The following is a 20,797-nucleotide window of genomic DNA, read 5'->3' as shown; positions in this document are numbered from 1 at the left end:
GAGATACTGAATTTAACTAAATGAATAATAGCTATCTATAGTTACTATTTTGTACTCCATTGAGACACTTTACATCAGTGAATTAAAGGATTCAATGATCTGTTTTCATTGTGTTCTTAAATAAAATTCCATATTCAAACATCTGGGTAAAACAAAGGAAAGAGTAATTAATTGAGGAAAATGATTAACAGTGGTTTTGAAGACATTATCAATAACACTTTAGCCATCTAAAAACTACTATCAGGAAATATTATCAGTATGAAACATATATAAGAAACAAGAAGATGCTTTCAAGTACTCAATTCCCAACCACCCAATCAAGGAAGAAAGGTCTGAGCTATTAAAATATATGTCAAAGCCAATGTGCTATAGCTAACATATTTTTCCCAGAGGGAAAACTCTCAAGCCTTTACTCAAAAAGCACTTAACTTTATGCATATCTATTATAATCAAAACTCAGATTTTTTCCTAATCTATAAAAGATGAAAAAAACAGAAAGCACAAAATATAAGATGGAACTCACAAGAGAGAAGCCTGAAATTAGTCAATAAATTAAAAAATATCTTTGGGTATTTTATAGCCTAAGGTTATCACCATAATTACCTTATAAAACTTGATTGTAAAAATGACTAAGTCATTGGGAAAATATTCTAATTATATATTAGAAAGGTATACACAAAGAAAAGGTTGTTATTCTTTATAAATAATCTTACTGATTAACAGAAGCACAGGCAAAGCAATTCACACACAAAATAATGCAAATGTATATAAATATGCCTTTTATGTATTATGAAACCATTTTTAAAAATTACAGTATTGTTTAGATAAAGGACATGCCCAATCTCTAGTGGCAGCAAAACAAGTGAGTATGTCTATCTTTGTTAATAGGAGTAAAAGCCTTCTAACATTTATCCCATTTAAAATAGCAATTGTATTTCAACTAAAATTTATTACATGAAAAAAACCCCAGACTTATAAAAAACATATATAAGAATTAAAGACTATAAGTATTTAAGTATTTCCTTTTGTTTTTATTTATGATACATTCTCACTGCTACACTCTTACACAATTCTGAGTACACAGTAAAATATGAAATTCTCCTTATGTTCCCCTACTGATATCATCACTGCAATGGTAACAGTTTAGGATTGAACGCATAAAAATAAACCCTTATAGTTTCTTAAACAACAGAACCAAAACTACACACTGCCTTATAAACAGGATTTTCCCATGTTACACATCAAGCCCAATCATCTTCATTTTAATACCTACAAAGCTTTTCAAACTATGAACACACTGTAACTTACTTGACCAGTTTTGTTCTGAGATGTGCAGTTTGTTTTCAATATTTTGCTATCAGAAAGACTTCAGTGAACATTTTAATATCTACCTTGATTGACAAGTACCAGCATTCTTTTATTACAAATTTCTCAAACTGCAATTTATTGAATCAAATAAAAGTACAACCTGTTTTCACTATGGTCAAACTGCATTCCAAAACAACTTTACCAATGTAAACTGACATCCCAATTTCAAAAAATCAAAACTATTTCTATAATACTACCTTATTTGCCTAGTTTACTAATTCGCCCCTGAGTACATAACAGAATTTTCCAGATGTGATATCTTTAACAGACTGAATGCAGAAGCAGATATGAAAATTAAGCTGAATCCTATTAATAAGCCAGACATTGAAATGCCTTGTAAAAACATGTAAAAAAAAAAAAATCTTACCACTTCCTCACATTTTTTCCTTGTAAAAGAATAGTATTTTACATAAAAGAATATATTAGTTTTATTATTGTCATTATCAAACGATTAATAAATAGTTTTAAAATTTCTCAGATTCAATTAACCAAAGAAAAATATAAAAATCACCATATTTTATATGTAAAACTATTACTAAATATTTTTCCTATAATAAGTCTCAAAAAAAAACCACTTTAGGGCTGGGGTTGTGGCTCAGTAGTAAAGTAGTAAATGCCTGGCATGTGTTAGGCATTGGGTTTGAGTCACAGCACCACACATAAATAAATAAAATAAAGGTCCATAGACAACTGAAAAAAAAAATATATATATATTAAAAAATCACTTTTTTTTTTTTTTTAAAGAAGAGAGAGTTAAGCGGAAAACATTAGAAATCAATAAACAAGGGACAAAATACAAGGAGCTTCTATATGATTGAAAGACTTGAACAGGAAGACAAAAATCTGAAGAGTGACAGATGGAAGCCAAGCAAAAGAGTCTTTTTTCAGGACAGGAGCTCTAAGATATGTCAAATGCGGTAGAAAGTTACTCTGAGATAGAGACAAGTATGTCTCCATTTAGCAAAGAGGTTATTAGTAACCTTGAAGAAGAGTTTTAGTGGAGAAGTGGGGCAGAAAACTGTATACTAAGTATCAGGTGAAAAGGCAGATATAAGGTACATTCAACAGCCCATTCTCTTTGAAGAATTTAGCTATTAAGTGGAAATAAGCAGGGTAGTAGCTAATAGTACGAAAAGGAATGTTAGAGATATGGCCATGAATGTATAACAAATAAACATAATTGCTGAGGTAAGAAGAAATCAGATTTAGAATACAAGGGAATATATTAACTTTATACAACAGGAGGAAGGTCTCTTAACACGGAATAAGAGGAAGATAAATAGTATCAACTAATTATTGTAATTTTATAGACATAGTATTAAATTAGATTATAAAGCCAATGAACTAATCATAAAGAAGTTTCTTATTCTTTCATAGAAATAACTTTTGAGCAAACTGTACTGTTCCTTATTAAGTACTGATGTTCCAATTAGTGGAGAGACATATAGGGTACTTTTCAAGTCTTGGTCTATTTCAGAGATCATTCTGAAATACAGTAATAAATATCTTAGACATGCAAGCTCTTGGATCTCTGTCACAAGGACTCACTCAAATCAGCCACTGTCCCCCAAAAGTAATATGCAGCCAAATTGATATGGCTATGTTCCAATTTTAAAAGTTTATTTTCAAAAATATAAACAAGCAACAGTCCATATGGTGTAGTTTTCTAAACCCTGGTGTAAGTTTTCATCTTACTACTGAAAAAGCTGTTAAAATTCTTAAGCTCTTTAATTTTGTCATCTGAAAGTAGAATAACATAGCTACTGAATGAGAATAGAAATTATATTAAAATGTCCAGCATATCCAATGCACTCAACAAGTGTAGAGTTCCCTCTCTAGAACTGGGAGCATGAGGTTAGAGTGCTCACCTTCTGGAACATAAAAGAAGTGGAGAAAAGAGAACATTCATGGTATGGAAAATACTTATTTGTTAAGACATTACTAAAAGATGATTTTGCTAATTTTCAGGAATAAATTCCAGGATTCAATTATCATGTGACTAATTTCTTCTGAAAAACAGAAAGTCAAATTTCTTGGAAATAATTTACCCAAGTATTTAAGATTTAAAAATGTCATTTTAAAATATTTTATGTAAAACAACATAAATTTAATTTTTTAACTTTAGTATTGAGGAATTTAAAAATTTACAAATGTAATAAATCAAAGGACTATGAAACTGCACAATAAAATTTTAAAGAGAAACCTAGGACGATGAAGTTTAAATATGTATTGCAAACTTTTTTCTGCTTTTGAACCTCTACCCTATGCAGTATCTATCTTACAACTCTGATAGTTAGAAACATATCAATATGATAATTCTGAAACAATGTAGAGATCACAGTTAACAAGTGATTGGTTTTTGTTTTTGTTGTTTGGCTAAATTAGGGATTGAACCCAGAAATGCTCTACCACCAAGCTACATTTTATTTATTTTTTGAGATAAGGTCTCACCAAGTTTCCCAGGCTGGCTCAGAATTTACTATCCTCCTGCCTCAGCCCCCTGATTAGTTGGGATTACAGGCGTGCACCATCTTGTTCAGCCTTGAAAAATGTTTTAAAGCCTATAAAACGTCTAAAAAGTGAATAATCAAGAATTTATCAGGTAAGCAAAGATTCTGAAACTCACCATCTCTAGTAGTTTCCCATTCTACATTTTCTTCTTCACTTTCTGGAGTTCTCTCCTTGGTGATTTTTATGTCTTCTTTTTCCCTATGCCTCCCTCTTGAAGATTCTTTCTAAAAAGTACATACCCACAGATTAGTGTATTTTTGAACAATATTTAAGGTAATTGTAATACACAGTATTTTAATTTCAGTCATCCTTGTTTCATTAAAGAATTAGTTTTGTAAATAATCATTTATCATAAGAACAGAGGAACAATTAAGTTCTAGTACAGCACCAAAATGATAAGACTATAAAAGAACAGCAATTTTGTAAATGTAAGCAGCTAAGATTTAGAAAACACAATATAAATCTAAAACTTTATTTAAAAAACTAAGTTTATTAAAATTGCTAAGTTTCTATGGGAAATCATTTGGGAAACGACAGTTTAAAATGGATAAAATACAATGGAAAAGGTTTGTTAAGTGACCACATTTAAAAATAAAAAAAACTCAGCTATTTATAGTAGATGTTCAAAAATCATCAATCTAGGATTTATACACTAAAATAGTATCCACTTTCCTGCATACCTAAGGATAAATCAAACTCATTTAATGATTCTATAAAGGCTTTCCAAAAAGAGATTTTATTTATTTTGATGAAACCAAATGCTAGTTAAAACAGTTAATAAATTAGTCCTTACTACGATAGTTAAAAGACAGATTTTACATTTGGAACACTAGGTGTAACAGTAGCCTACACAAAACAGGCCAACAGTAATTGAACTTATAAAATTCAAGATCCTATTATATAAGATTCCAAACCACATTTTACTAGGTGGCAAGAAAATAACCAGTGTCATGTATCTCTTATCATTCCACCACAGTGAAATTTCACTTTTATTAACAATCTATAATACACAAGATAATGAAAGTAAATAACATTATGTGTTCAAACTAATTTCTAAGCATTACCAGTGATATAATTTGGCTGCCCAAAACACAATCAATTTCTTTTTGGAGTTTACTTTTTTAAAGATTTCTTACATAACTGCCTCTCAATTTTACATATTTAGGTATAAAGTTATGCTGTAAGAATTAGTTGCAAAATAACATATACAGTTGGCAAGACTAATATAGGCTGATACAAATTATTATTATTTTTTTTTAGTCTTGTGTCTTTTTGATACAAATTATTAAGAGATTATATGACAAAACTGCCATGGGAAAATGTAAAGGGTCAAGAAAAGAAAATGGGCAATTATTTGTACAGAAAACAAAAGGAAATAAAGGAACACAATCTAATTTTAATCATAATCTGTGGAACGTCAATGAAGGACTGTCCTATATTCCATGCAACTTTTGAATACTGTTCATTAAACCCACTAAAAATATATGTTAGTACATACCTATCCCAAAAACATGTTAGAAGACATTATTTCTAAATTAATAAATAAAATACTTTGTGCTTTCTGTCTAAAGTGTAATTACCCGACTACAAATTTAGTTGAAAAAGGATTCAGAGCAGAAGTACTGTATCATAAAACAGACAAAATGTTTTACATTGTAACACAGATTTTTAGCATATTTAGAAACACCAATGAAATGAATAATAAATTTCATTATTTATGTAAATATTTCATAAGTATCTTATATTGACATTATGTAATTTTTGAGTTGTCCATGTCTTAATAACATCTATTATTAAACACTACAGACTACCTGCAGCTTCAATATGTGATGGAATTTCAAGTTAAAAGATAATTTCCTAATAATTTGTCACTATACTGCTTCAAATCATAATATAGGAAATTACTTTGATAACACTTATTAGAAAAGCCTACTCATTTAAAAGAAAATCATATTTCCTCATTTTCTCTACTTTGACAACATATAACTTGTTCAGGCATGTTATTCCTTTATCAAATAAGTTATTTCACCCTTTGTTTTATAGTCAAAGAAACAGAATCTGGTATTACTAGTCACATATACCATGGTTTACTTTAACATTCCTGTATTTCTTCAATAGAATAGTTTGTTATCTTCTCTTAAATTCAAACATATTAATTGAAGCATAATCTTCTGACAACTTTATTTTCTGTAATTAGTCATCTTGGAACATACACAAGCTTAAATACTTGTTAAAGAACTACAACATTTAGCACCAGATATTTCAGAATTTATTCTGAATTTCCAAGCACATTAACACTGACAGTAGGGTAGCAGCAGCCTGTGATCAAACATTCTAATACTTTTTAAAAAAAAACAGGAATTCACCAATTGTATAAAGACTATAATTAGGTTGTTTCAATTAAGTTTTGCTACCAAGTAAGTCTTCCTAACTTAGGAAAAACATTAGTCTATGTTTCTTGGATTTCAGAAATGTAATAAATAATTACGGGTTTTTAAATAACTTTTATTTCACTTCTATTTTAATACTATTATACACATTTTTCTTGAACATTATATGTGTGAGCAGATTATGTTCATTATGACTTTTATTTTAAGACAGTAAGAATATGAAATAAATGGAAGTCTTGAGGCTAAGCATTGAGAACCAATACTATAATAAGTGAACTAATAACTAAATAATAAAATGTTAGGAGCCTTTGTGAATCAAATAATCCAACCTCCCATCTCATGAAGGAAATTTTTCTTTAGGACTAGTTCTGATCTCTGGAATCATGCAAAAACAAAATCAACATTTCTTCCACATGCTAGCCCTTTAAATATTTGAAAACTGCTACAGAAACTCTTCAACATCTTATACTAGACCAAAGGCCAAAGAAAAACAATGTTTATTATACATACACATTTCATGATTTTCACACTCCTAATTTTTCTGCCATCTTCTCTATATTAATCTGCCAATGTTTCAATAAAACATGATACCCCAAATTAAAGATTCCATATTATCTATATGTCAGTCTTCCAAAATTGATATATAGATTATACACAACCCACATCAAAATCCAAGCAAGTTACTTTGTAGATATATGACAAACTGATTCTAAAGTTTTTATGGAGACTCTGAATAGCCTATAAAACTAAAGATCAAAGGTAGTACATTGACACTACTGGACTTCAAGACTTAATACAAAGCTAGAGTAATCAATATAGTGTGATATCAATTGACACAATGTACAAATATTTTTTAAAAAGTGCCCAGAAATAGACCTATAGAGAAATAATCAACTGATCTTTGAAAAAAGAACAAAGACAAATGTGTAGAGAAAGAACAGTCTTTCAACAAATGCTGCTAGAATAACTGGACACCTACATGCAAAAAAAAAAAAAGTGAATCTAGACACACCTTACATGCTTCACAATAATTAACTAAAAACAGATCTCAGACCTGAATGTAAAATGCACAACTAAAACTCCTAGAGATAAGAAGAAAATATCTAAATGATCTTGGGTATGGCAATAATATTTTAAGTGTAATATCAAAGGCACCATCCATGAAATAAATAACTGAAAGCCGGACTTCATTAATATTTATAATTTCTGCTTTGTGAAAAATATTGTCAAGAGAATAAAATAGTCAAACACCAATAGAAAATATTCACAAGGGACAGCTGATCCAAAATATAAAGAATTCTTAAAATTCAACAACAAGAAACCAACCCGAATGAAAACTCCATCAAAGACCTGAACACATGCTTTTATCAGCTGGCAAATCAGCATATGAAGATGTTCAACATGGTATGTCATTGAAGGAACTAAAAATAAAACAATAATAGAAATCACTACCCGTAGTATAGTGGTATCTAAATGTAGTCAAAATTCAATATACTGATAACATCAAGTGCTGATGAGTTGTGAAGCAACAGGAACTCATTCATTGCTAGTGTGAATGCAAAACAATACAGTCAATTTGAAAAATATTTAAGCAGGTGTACCCCCACACCCCAAACTGGGAATTGAATCCAGGGGTACTCTACAACTGAGCTATATCCCGAGTACTTTCTATTTTTTGAGATAAGGTCTCACTAAAGTGCCCTGTTTGGCTTTGATTTGCAATCCTTCTGCCTCAGCCTCCTGAATTGCTGGATATGTGCCACCATGCCAGGAGTTTGGCAGTTTCTAGAAAACTAAACACACATCTTTTGTAAAATCCAGCAATAAAATTACTTGGTATTTACCCAAAGAAGTTAGGAATATAGGTTCACATAGAAACCTGCATGCAGATGTCTATTACAGACTTGTTTCTAATTGCCAAAACTTAGGAGCAGACAACATGTCCTTCAGCAGGCAAATGGATAAGACAATAAAGCCAAACGTATATTATGTTTTTAAAGTGAAAATGATTTGTCAATAATTTCATTGATTGTAACAAATTCAAAACTATGGGGTGAGATACTGATGGGGCTTAGGGAGCTGCATATGTGCAGAAAGAGAGGGTATGAGAAATCTCCATACTTTCTTCAATTTTGCTATGAACCTAAAAGTGTTCCAAAAACACAGTCCATTTTTTTTAAAAAAAAAAAGACAAATGAAATTACCGTATTTGATAACATAAACAAATTATTATTTTATTATATTACAGATTGGTATCCCGAATCCAAAAATCTAAAATTTGAAAAGCTCCAAAATCTGAAACTTTTTGAGCACTAGCAAGATACCATACGTGAAAAATTCTGACCTCACGTAACATGAATACAAAGAGGCAAGCAGGAAATATTGTGTAAAATTACCTTCAGGCTTCATAAACACGTATATATCTTTACATGATTTCATGTTCAGATGTGGGTCCCATCCCCAAAATGTCTTATTATATATAAGCAAATATCCCCAAATCCATAAAAATCCAAAATTCCAAACATTTCTGGTCCCAAACTGGGATAAGGGATATCCAGTCTGTATCCCTAAAATGGGTTTAGAAATAGAGACAAGCAACCCACCACCAAAGAAAGGGGCAGGGAGTGGGGCAGGGAATGGACAGGAGACAGAGTTCACAAAAATTATACTTAAATAACATGAAGAGAACAAAGTAAGAGAAAATTAAAACTATACTGATAGCCATGTTTCTCCTATCAAACTGGCAAAATACAAGTCTGACAATACACACTAAGAAGGCCAAGGAGAAATAAACAGGTACTGTCATGTACTACTGGTAATAGTGCAAATGACTCTGATAAGAAATTTGTCATTATTTAGCTATACAGACATTAATCCTTTGACATAGCAATCCCATTTCTAGAAATGTATCTTTCCCAAAGACACAAATAAAATACAAAATGACAAGTGCACAGTCATCCACTGCAGCTCTACATAGTAGTAAGACTAAAATAACCTATATTTTTCAAATAGAAAAAGTTAAATAATGTGTAATATAAACAGCAAAAATGATTGAGAAATAGCCCTACATATTGCTATGGAAAGATCACCTAGATATAGCATTAAGTAAAAAAAATTGCAAGTGAAGAAAAATGTATAAAACATGCTACCTTTTATTTAAGTACAAGAAGATGACAACTGTGTTCAAATACACAAATATAGGTATGTGAATAAATATATATCATACATGCATACACATACTCATATATAAGTAGCAAGATAATAAAAAGCTAATGAAAGTGATTACCTACAGGGAAGAGTGATCAAAGGATGGAAGTTAGACTTTTTTTTTTTTAATGTAGACTGTTTCGTAGATCTAAATTTGAATTCACTCAAATAAATTAACCCACCTATATATCAATTTGGTGGTTTAACAACATGTACAAGAACTATTTCAAGTGACTGTTTTCAGAATCATACTGGTAATAAAATTCTTAATTGCTATTCTGGAACTATTAAATATAATATTAAAATAAATAAAATTGGGGCTGGGATTGTGGCTCAGTGGCAGAGTGCTTGCCTCACGCATGTGAGGCATTGGATTCGATCCTCAGCACCACATAAAAATAAAATAAAGGTATCCATCTACAACAAAAAATTATAAAAAAAATAAATAAAATCAGTGTCAAAAGGGACCAAAATTTTCAGCATTAAGAGAAAAATCTACAGATAACTGTAAAATCAAAGAAATTAAATAGAAGCCCTGGAATCCTAAGTCTGAATTATTTGAGCATGATTCTGGTTTTTTTTTTGAAGAGATGATACATATATATTTTCTAAGTATGCTTAATGAAAAGCAATAAAAACAATGACTAATGTAATAGCAATAAGCTTCCCAGTACACAGTGGTCTTGAAATGTCTCTCAGTAAAAGGAACAAGAACTTCAAGGGGAAAATGGCTGATTTCAAATAGAGAGTATGCCTGGACACATGATAATAGAAACAACAGAACTATCAAAGACTACTAAGCTGGTGTTAAAACAACAAAGGTGTTATGGTTTAAATCTAAGGTATCCCCCAAAAGCTCATGTGAGACAATGTAAGAAGGTTCAGAGGTAAAATTAAATTATTGGATTATGAAAGCCTTTACTCAATCAGTGAATTAATCCCCTGAAAAGATTACCTGAGTGGTAACTGTAGCAGGTAGCTGGGCCTGGAGGAGGTGGGTCCCTGAGAGCATGCTTTTGGGGTTCATATATTGCCCTTATTGGGCAGAGCTCTCCCTGCTTCCTGACTGTCATATCATGAGCCACTTTCTTTGACCATGATGTTCTGCATAATCTCAAGCCCCAGGAAATGAAGCCAGCCTTTTATGGATTAAGACAACTGAAACCATGAGCACCATGATAATATTTTCCTCCTTTAGTTGCTCTTGTCAGATCTTTTGGTTGTAGCAACAAAAAAGCTAACTAAAACAAAAGAGTATCACTGGACTTCATCAAGGTGGAAAGACATTTGAAAGAAACAAAAATGATAATAAAAGAGAATGAAAAGGCAAGCCACACACTGGGGAAATGTTTGCAATACATAGATCTCACTAAGAACTGCTATCAAGAATATAAGAATTATAAATTCATTAGATGAAGACATTAATTTATGAGGAAAAGATGTAAATAGATAAACAAATGATCAATAAAAGACATACAATACATAAGATACACAAATAGCCAAGTAACATAATAAAAGATGATCAACATGACTAATCATCAAGAAGTACAAATTAAAACACATGTAACTCAAATAGCTAAAATGAAAAAGACCAAAAATGCCAAGTATTGGTAAGAATTAAAAAAAAAAAAAAAAAAAAAAAAACTCATTTACTGTGGATGAAAATGTAAAATGAAACAACTACTATGAAAAATTATTTAAGAAATTTCTTAAAAAGACAAATTTTTACATATCATATGATATACCATTCTACTTCTAAGTACTTATACAAAGAAAATGTATGTTCCCACAAAAACCTACTTACATGTTCATAGCAGTTTTATTTATAATAGCTGAAAACAAATAATAATCCAAATAACTGGCGAATGGATAAACCAATCTTGATATTCATATAATAGCATCCTAATCAGCATAAGAGGAACTGATACAACCAGCAATGTGGCTGAATTTCAAAAGTATTATTCTGAAAGAATCAAGACATGAAATATATATAAGCCCAATGCAGTGACATGTCAGAGGGTGTCAGGAACAAGTTTGGGAGGGAACTACTACAAAAGGGCATAAAAGATACAGTCTGGGATGATAGAAATGTTCTATATCTTGAGTGTGGTTGTGGCTAGGAAACAGTGTACATCTGTCAAGAACCAAACTGTATACTTAAAATGAAAACATTTTATTTTTTTACAAATTATACCTCAATAAAAATTTTTAAAAAGCTCAGGATCCAACACAAAGATCTCTCAGAGCTAAGCGGGCATTTGGGCTTAAAAAATATAATAGTAGTAATGGATTAATGTTGAAGAGGCATTGTAAAGAACTGATGATTAGCTTAATATACATACAGATGGTTACTAGATTTATTTATATATATAAGTTAGAATACCTAGGAATTTCTTTGCTCTTTCAGCTGAGAGGGCCTGAAAGAAATAATAGCCCCAGTAGCAATAAACCAGATTTTGGATTCTAATACCATTCTTCAATCAGAGGAACAGGGTACATGTACACACTTGCCATTTCTTGTTATGTGGTCTGTGGCTGTGTATGTACCTACATGTATCTGTCTGTCCCCTGCCTTTTGGTTTACCCTTGGAATCCATCCATTAGACTTTGAGGAAGCCCAAGCTATCCACATGAAGGGGACGACATGAAAACAAACCAAAGTCTCCAGCTGAAAGCTAGCATCAACTACCAGACTTATGAGTGAACAAGCAAACCTTCAAATGATTCCAACTCACATGCTTTCAGAACTTTAGCTAAGGCCCATATAGTAAGAAAAAGACAAGATGTCCATACTGTACCTTTTTAAATTCCTGATGAAATTTGGGAACATAATAAATGTTGTTTAATGACAAGGAATAGCATGTATTTTCCCCTTAAGAAATAAAAATTTGTATCTACAATAAAAAAATAACTATCCTATACCATACATTCATTACCAAATTTTTGTAATGCTACTTATGCTCCTATCTTTCTCTTCTAAACCTTTCTTTTGAAATAAACATTCAATCTATTTATCCCTATAACAATCAGATTCCTAATTGCTGATTTGGTGACTATTATCCCTTTTTTGCATTGATACTATGCTTTATTCTTTCCAAAGAATTTTCATGTGTACTTTCTCACTTGATTCTCACCCTAACTTGTGACACATCCAATGGCAGGTACATTTATTGTACTGATTAAAAAGCAAGGTAAAGACATTCAGGATATAGTTAATAACAGTGTTATGGCCTTCTAACTTAAAAAATCTAACACTACACAAGTCCTAATAAGTACAGTGTTTTTACTACTGTCCCCTTCCCTAGTCAGGGCCATTTTTTTCAAATCTAGTTAAAAGTATCACGATGTACAAAAAGAGCAAAGTAATAGACTAGGGGGTGGGAGAAGGAAGAGAGCTGGATAGGAGTTTGTGAAGCAAAACTAATAATTATGAATATATCCTGGAAGACAGTTCCCAGAGACAATAAGCTTCTATGTAGAAATTAATTTTTGATTCAGAACAGGAAAGAAGCTGGCAATTAAGGGTAAGAAAAGCTCTACCATAGAGTGCAAAGTCAATTTTAGTATATGTGCTGCTGAAGTAAACATGCAAAGTCAAAGTAAGATGGTTTCCTAAAAGACACCTGGAATAGCCTGGAAGATGGTAATCAGATTCACCTTGAGATCCACCTACAAACTAAGATCAGAAAAAAATAATCTGAAAAACAATCATATTAAATTGATCCAGGATAAATATCAAGCCTAAATAGATCCTCTGCTTAAGATAAGTAATCAGGTTGGGGTAGGAAACCAAAGCAACTGACAAAAACAGCAGACAGGAAAAGGGAACATTATTTTGAAGTTGCAAAAGAAAAATCTCTGAAAATGATTATAGGGACCAGAAAAAAATCATTAAAACCATAGATTAAGAAATATAGGGCTGGGGATGTGGCTCAAGCGGTAACGCGCTTGCCTGGCATGCGCGGGGCGCTGGGTTTGATCCTCAGCACCACATAAAAATAAAGATGTTGTGTCCACCAAAAACTGAAAAATAAATATTAAAAAAAATTCTCTCTCTCCTCTCTTTAAAAAAAAAAAAAGAAATATATTTTTTAAAATATCTTTCAAAATAATTAACATTAAAAATTAATATCAGCTGTAACATTATTCTATTTCAATTTCATGATTACAAAAAAATTCAAAACTATAAAAATAAAGATCATAAAGAAGTTTTGTTAATTTTGATGACAGTTATGCTAAATGTAAATATAATTAATGTCACTGAACTGCACATCAAAAATAGCTAAAATGGAAAGTATTATGTATATTTTACCACAATAAAAAATGAAAAAAAATCAATATATGAAAATAAACAGATCACTGCCTTTGCCCATATGCTCACAGGTAAGATTTTAGGTAAGCAAAGGGATAATAAACTAGCTATTCTTCATGAAGATGAATCATTTAATTCTTCCTGAATGCAGTCAACAAAGCTTCTCCTAAGAGATAAAGGACCCCCACAGCCTATTTATGCCTTATCATCTTTATCTTCTAAACCTTCCTTTTGAAATAAACATCTATTTTATCTATTTATCAAATGCTTGAATATTCTTCTCGACTTTATAGTCAGGGGTCTAATTTTGGTTTCGATGCTAATTTCTCTATTATGCTTAAATTTCACAAAATCACAAGACTGTTATAGAAAACAGCACAATTCAATAACTATATTTCAAAAGTTCACTACATTCATTAAAATTATCAATTCCCTACAGACTGTACTTTAAATAGGCCCCCTGACTCAAGGCTAGGTCCACTATGTTAAGTTCTGTTCGTATCAACTAGAGTAGCCCTTTCCAATACAAATATGTAATATAAATGCACAGGTGACTTTACATTTTTCATTACCATGTTAAAAAGAAAAATAGAACAGGTAAAATTAAAATATTGATAATAAAGCCAGGCATTGTGGAACATACCTATAAACCCAGCTACTCAGGCGGCTGAGGCAGAAGAATTGAAAGTTCAAAGCCATTCTGGGAACTTAAGAGATCCTGTCTCAAAATAAAATTTATAAAGGGCTGGAGATGTAGTCCAGTAGTAGAGTGCTTGCCTAGAATCTAGGAGGTTCTGGGTTCAGTCACCAGCATCTCAACAACAGCCAAATGTTGATAATATATTTTATTTAATCCAATAGATCCAAACTACTGACATTTCAACATATAATCCAATATAAAAAAATGAGGTATTTTGTTTTCTTTTCATACTACATCTCTGAAATTCAGTGTGTATTTTGCAATTATAGTACATCTCAATTCAGACTAGCCACCATGGACATCACAGATCCTAGACCACTAGAGGTTCTCAAATCTAGGGGTACATCAGAACCTCTTTTCATCAAGTCACCTTACTAGTTCCAGGCTCTGGATGAAAGTAAATTGGTGAATAAGACAGATCTCCTAGCATATAAATTTCTTTTCTCTATTGTCAAACCATTAGCATGACACACAAAACCAGTCACAATCCGGACTACTTCTTCATCCCTCATTTTACATCCATATACTATAGTACCTAAACCCTAGGCAAACAGCTTCAGGGTTTCTCAAACACATTAGTCCTTCAAAACTCCTTATCATTATTGTATCAGGGTCTCCTCTTCTTTGCCACCTCCATTCACCTATCTATCCTTTAATACCCAGGGCTAATGTCAGTTCCCTCTGAGTAGTGCTCCCTGGTTTTCAAGTAATTATTTATTCTCTCCATTGTGCATTTTGCTAATACTTCTCTGGCATACTAACATATGCTACAGAATTATAATTTATTTATTCACGAATTTGTCTCCTTACAAAATCAGAGGTTATCTATCAACCTCATAATTTAGACATATCAGACTTGAATCAGTAACACAGAAGGGGTGAGATTATAGTTAACTTGCTGAAAATCACATGCATCCCATCTCAGCTATGCCTATATCATCTATGCCACTGCTATCTTTACCTAAAATAAATCTGATCTTCCTAAAGGAATTCATCACATGAAGATCAACAGTCGCATGTGCTGCAAAATGAATGCACCATGAAAATGGAAAGTGCCTGTTAATCTGCTATATACAGCATGCCCAAAAACTGAAATACTGGTATTCTAGTTTATAAACAGTTTTCTGTACATTTAGACTGTGAATTCCTAAAACCTGATTACTCCTCAAACTCTTAACTATCCCTTAGATACACATAGAAGTCTGATGTCTTTGAGGAATTTCTTATCTAGGAAAAGCATGAATCTGGCTTTAAATGTCTTAGCAAAACACCTATCTTGCCCTCTACTAATTTGATATGGTGAACATATATGCCTTTATGTTACAAAATACATTTATATTTAGATACACATTAACAACCTACATCTCCAATGCTCACATTCATCCTCTATCAAGAGCTTTAAGTCAATTTACATTAGAGAAAAAGCTAAAAGCCACTTTAATATCAATATATGCCATTTACTAAATAGTCAACATTGTATAGTCAACCATGTTGTTTTACATACATTTTCTTTACAACAACACATTGACAAAGCCAAAACCTCCATTTTATAGGTAAGGAAACTGACAATATTGAGTTTAAACAACAATGCCCAAAATAAACACTCAAAGTACAAATTCCAGATGTCTCTGTCCCTTATGCTAATCAAGTTAATCCAGGAATATGCTGGAGGCAGTTTGTACTAATTTGTAAGAGCTGACTTAAATTTTTAGCCATAATTAAAAAGTCATGGTTAAAAATTAAATTATAAATAACAAATTATATTAAAAACAAAGGTAGTTAATTACTCAGAATTCATTTCTTGAATATTTTAGTATATTTTACTCTTCAGATTATTTACATTGTGTGTGTGTGCATATATCTAATATAGATAGTGGGAATACAGTATTTATTACATAATAGTGTGATACTTAGCCTCTCTTCCCAATTACGCATTCAGTGATATCTCTCTGATAACTTCTTACACCAAAGAAATTTATAAATACTACAAGGCATGGCTTTCCTCTATGTAGTTTTTAAACATTTACCAACGGTTCAGAAAATTCATCCATTATATATTATTTCAAAATACAATACACAAGCTTAATGCCTAACCCACAAATAATGATTTCATGGATTAAGGATAGAATGTCAAAATATGTGTTCTGAAAATGATCTCCCCTCTTAAGGAATTTAATACCTTTCTGGACATTATTATTTAAGATTTCTAAAACTGTACTACTGTATCACACAAGGTGTTAAGAAATCTACACAATTTAAATTGCATTATTTTAGATACCAGAAAATCTTTATATGAAACTATTAAAGCTTTTTTTGTTTGTTTTTAAATTATGGATCAAAAATAATCACAAAAAAGCTTCTATATATCTTGGAGTCAGGGCTAGGGATGCGGCTCAGTAGTAGAGTGTGTACTTTGCATGCATAAGGATTAGGTTCAATTCCAGCACCACAAAATAATAATAATAACGATGATAGAACACATCTATGTATCTGAAACTATCAAAGAGGTTGCTGCTTATACAACTCAATAGCTTTCATTAAAAAAATTATAATATGGGATAACTGAATATCCACTTGTACAAGAATGAAGATGGACACTTCCTATATTTAAAAATTAGCACAAAATGTACCAAAGACTTAAATTTAAAAGCTATAACTATAAAATTGTTTGAAGAAAACATAATATAAATCTTTGTGATCTTAGATTAGAAAATGTTTTTTTAAATTACAACAAAAGCACAAGCAACAACAACAAAACAGATTAAGTTGGATTTCATTAAATTAAAAACTTTTGTGCTTTAAAGGACATATCAAGAATGAGAAGACAGCTGGGTATGATGGCAAGTGCCTGCAGTTCCAGCTACCTGGGAGGCTGAGGCATGAGAATCACCAGAGCCCAGGGGTTCAGTTCTATAGCAAAACTACTTAAAAAAAAGAATATAAGGGGCTGGGGTTGTGGCTCAGAGCTTTAACTCAATTTACGTTAGAGAAAAAGTGGCAGAGCCCTTGCCTAGCCTGTGTGAGGCACCAGGTTCGATCCTCAACACAACACATAAATGAATACAAAGTAAAGGTACATCAACAGCTAAAAAATGTTTAAAAAAATATGAATACAACACACAGAATGGCAGAAAACATTTGCCAAGTCATATATATAATAAGGGACTTAAATTTAAAATATAATGAACACTTAAAATTCACTAATAAAGGCAATCCAATTTTTTAAATGAACAAAGGATCTCTGAAGATACTAAATTGTTAATACGCACATGAAAAGATGTTCAACCAACATTAGCTATAAGGCAAATCAAAAACACAGATTATCACTTCATATCCATGAGGGTGGCTATATTTTAAATGTCAGATAATAATACTTGTTGATAAAGATGAGGAGAAACTGCAATCCTCATACTCTGCTGTTAAAAATGTAAAATGGTGTAGCCTCTTTTCTTTCTTTTTTTAGGTTAGGGGGTGGGTCTCACTATGTTCCCAAGGCTGGTTTTTAAACTCCTGGATTCTTGCCTCAGCTTCCCAAGTGCTAGGACTATAGGCACACAACACTACACCCAGCTTTGGTGCAGCCTCTTGATAAAATAGCCTAGCAGTTCTTCAAAAGGCTACACATGGAGTTACCATATGACTCAGTAATTTCACTCCTTTGTATAAATCCAGAAGAAATGAAAACATATGTTCACACAAAAATTAATACACAAATGTTCTTAGCAGCATTATGCATAAGAGCCAAAAAAGCAGAAACAACTTAAATACCCATCAAATGATAAATGAATAAACCAAATGTGGCATATAAATACAACATAATATTGTAATATTGTTTGGTAAAAACAAGGAATAAAATACTGATGTATCCTATAATCTTTCATGAACCTTGAAAACATGCTAAGTGAAAGAAGCTGGTCACATAAGATTGCATATTTGATTCCATTTATATAAAATGTCCAGGATAGGAATATCTATAGAAAGAGGAAAGGGTGATTGCCTTAGGCTGGTGGTCAATAAGTAACAAGAAGGGTTACTCTAAAAGATATGAGATTTCTCTTCAGAGTAATAAAAACTGATTATGGTAATAGCTACATGACTATTAAAACCATTTCTCTACAAATCAGTTACAAACATAAACACAGAATTAAGGATGATAAATTTCTTGAAAAACAATAGGAAATATCCTCTGGGAAATATTCTCATTCCTAACAAACTTTTTTTTTTTTTTTTTTTTTTTTAAGGTGAACAACATTGTAAATTATATCCTTATTTGGCTTTACTAACAGCAAACTCACAGCTAAATTTTGTGGTCCCATATGCGTTCCTCCACCTAAACTTTCTAGTTCAGTTTTTGTTAACCTCCTGCTCTGCTTTCATTATTTCAGTTTATATGTGTTCCACTGTAAGTTACTTTAATTTTTATTGGAAGCAAAATATAGCAGAATTCTGAAAACTTAAGAATTTATTTAGATACAATCCCCACCAATGTACAAAACCTTATGAAGTTCAGCTTGCGCTCTGCCAGTCAACACCTTTCATCTTAACTATCAGGAAAAAACAAACAAAACAAACAGTTTTTGCAGAGAATATTTCCCCTCTAAATCCCATTAAGTATATAGAACATAATAATACCTAATTATTTATATCTATTTATTTACCATATATTTAACATACATCATAACATTTGAAACAGTACTCAAAAGAATAAATCACTACTAAAATTTAACTGGGTTTTGGGAAACTCATTCCTACCCTAACAGGTGAGGATGACTCCTCAGTATTTCGTTTCTGGGGTTCAGTATCCATATCTTGGCGCTTGTTCTTCATTCTTTCTCTGAGATCTCCTGTGGGTCTTTCTGGGGACCTTTGTATCAAAAAACAAAACAATACAAAAACCAAAAATTTGTATTTATGTAACATTTTGTAAGTATGTATTTCTAAAAATAACCTCATAAATCTCAATATAATTTTTTTAATAGTCCTTGGCTCCTCGATTTCTGAAAAACAGTTATTAGTAGTTGTTGGTAAAGAAGTGGAGAAATCGCAATCCTCATGATCTGCTGTCAAAAATGTAAAATGATGTAGCCTCTTTTTTGTTGTTGTTGTTTCAGCTTAAATATGAATATATTGGGCTGGGGATGTGGCTCAAGCGGTAGCACGCTCGCCTGGCATGCGTGCAGCCCAGGTTCGATCCTCAGCACCACATACAAACAAAGATGTTGTGTCCGCCGAGAACCAAAAAATAAATATTAAAATTCTCTCTCTCTCTCTTTAAAAAAAATATGAATGTGTAAAAACTTGAGAGCAACACAAATTTTCTTACAATATAAATCAAATGTGTATGTTAAAATTCAATGGGGTGGGTGGGTTGGGGTTATGGCTCAGTGGTAGAGCGCTTGCCTCACATGTATGTGGCAGCACCACATAAAATACATGATTCCCAGCACCACATAAAAATAAATAAATAAAATAAAGGTATTGTGTCCATCTACAACTAAAAATATATTTTAAAAATTCAATGAGGTGACAGGTACTGGTGATATGAATAAGAAACTATATGTGAACTGAGAAAAAATGAATATGTGATTAATAGCTTGACTTCTTTAATTATTAACAACATAAATATATTAGTCATATTTGGAAGCAAAAAGAGTTTTAAGCTATAAAGTCACAAAATTATAGTTATCGAGGCAACAGCATTATCATCTACATATGTACGTGATTGGATACAATATTAACAAAATACAAAAGTATTTTATATAGTTTAAAAATTAAAGTAAATATATAAGTTTTTGTGATAACTCTGGCAATTTTTTTAAATTTTAAAATATAAAATCAGAATAAGCTAGGCATACTGCCACACACCTGTCCAGCGAATCAAAAGGCTGAGGCAGGAGGATCGCAAGTTCGACACCAGCCTCAGAAACTTAGTGAGGCCCTGAGCAACTCTTAGTGAGACCATATCTCAATATAAAAAATAAAAAGGGCTTGGGATGTGACTCAGTAGCAACACACCCCTAGGTTAAATCCTTAGACCCAAAAATTAAAAAATAGAAAAATAAAATATTTCAGAAAAATAAATAAAGAATTCAAAGCAAAATTTTAGAACAGTGATTTCATACTATATGGATTTTTAATTGAAGGGAAATTACATATATTTATATCCAACAATGGCAAGTCTTCATAATTTGTACTGGGAATTTGACAGTACATGACTATGAAATTATTTCACACTATTACTAACTAGAAGAGAAAGGATAAATGGAAAAAAAAGGTGACTTCAATAACTTTGGAAGAGGGTAATAGAAG

At 31.5% G+C, this 20,797-nt stretch overlaps 1 protein-coding gene across 1 annotated transcript in view; it reads right to left on the bottom strand.

The window, feature by feature from the left end:
- Positions 1-20,797, bottom strand: part of Zc3h13 (zinc finger CCCH-type containing 13) — a 74,945-nt gene that overhangs the window by 43,409 nt on the left and 10,739 nt on the right. The window contains exons 4-5 of the mRNA XM_048800555.1: positions 19,241-19,352; positions 3,995-4,103 (exon numbers count right to left, since the gene is read on the bottom strand). Coding sequence (XP_048656512.1) covers positions 3,995-4,103; positions 19,241-19,352 — 221 coding nt within the window. The remainder of the gene's footprint in view (positions 1-3,994; positions 4,104-19,240; positions 19,353-20,797) is intronic.

The sequence above is a fragment of the Marmota marmota genome, unplaced genomic scaffold, assembly GCF_001458135.2.
Source record: "Marmota marmota marmota unplaced genomic scaffold, marMar, whole genome shotgun sequence".
NCBI classification, from domain to species: domain Eukaryota; kingdom Metazoa; phylum Chordata; class Mammalia; order Rodentia; family Sciuridae; genus Marmota; species Marmota marmota.
The sequence above is the reverse complement of the archived record's forward strand: the minus strand, read 5'-3'. Positions and strand labels throughout refer to the sequence as shown.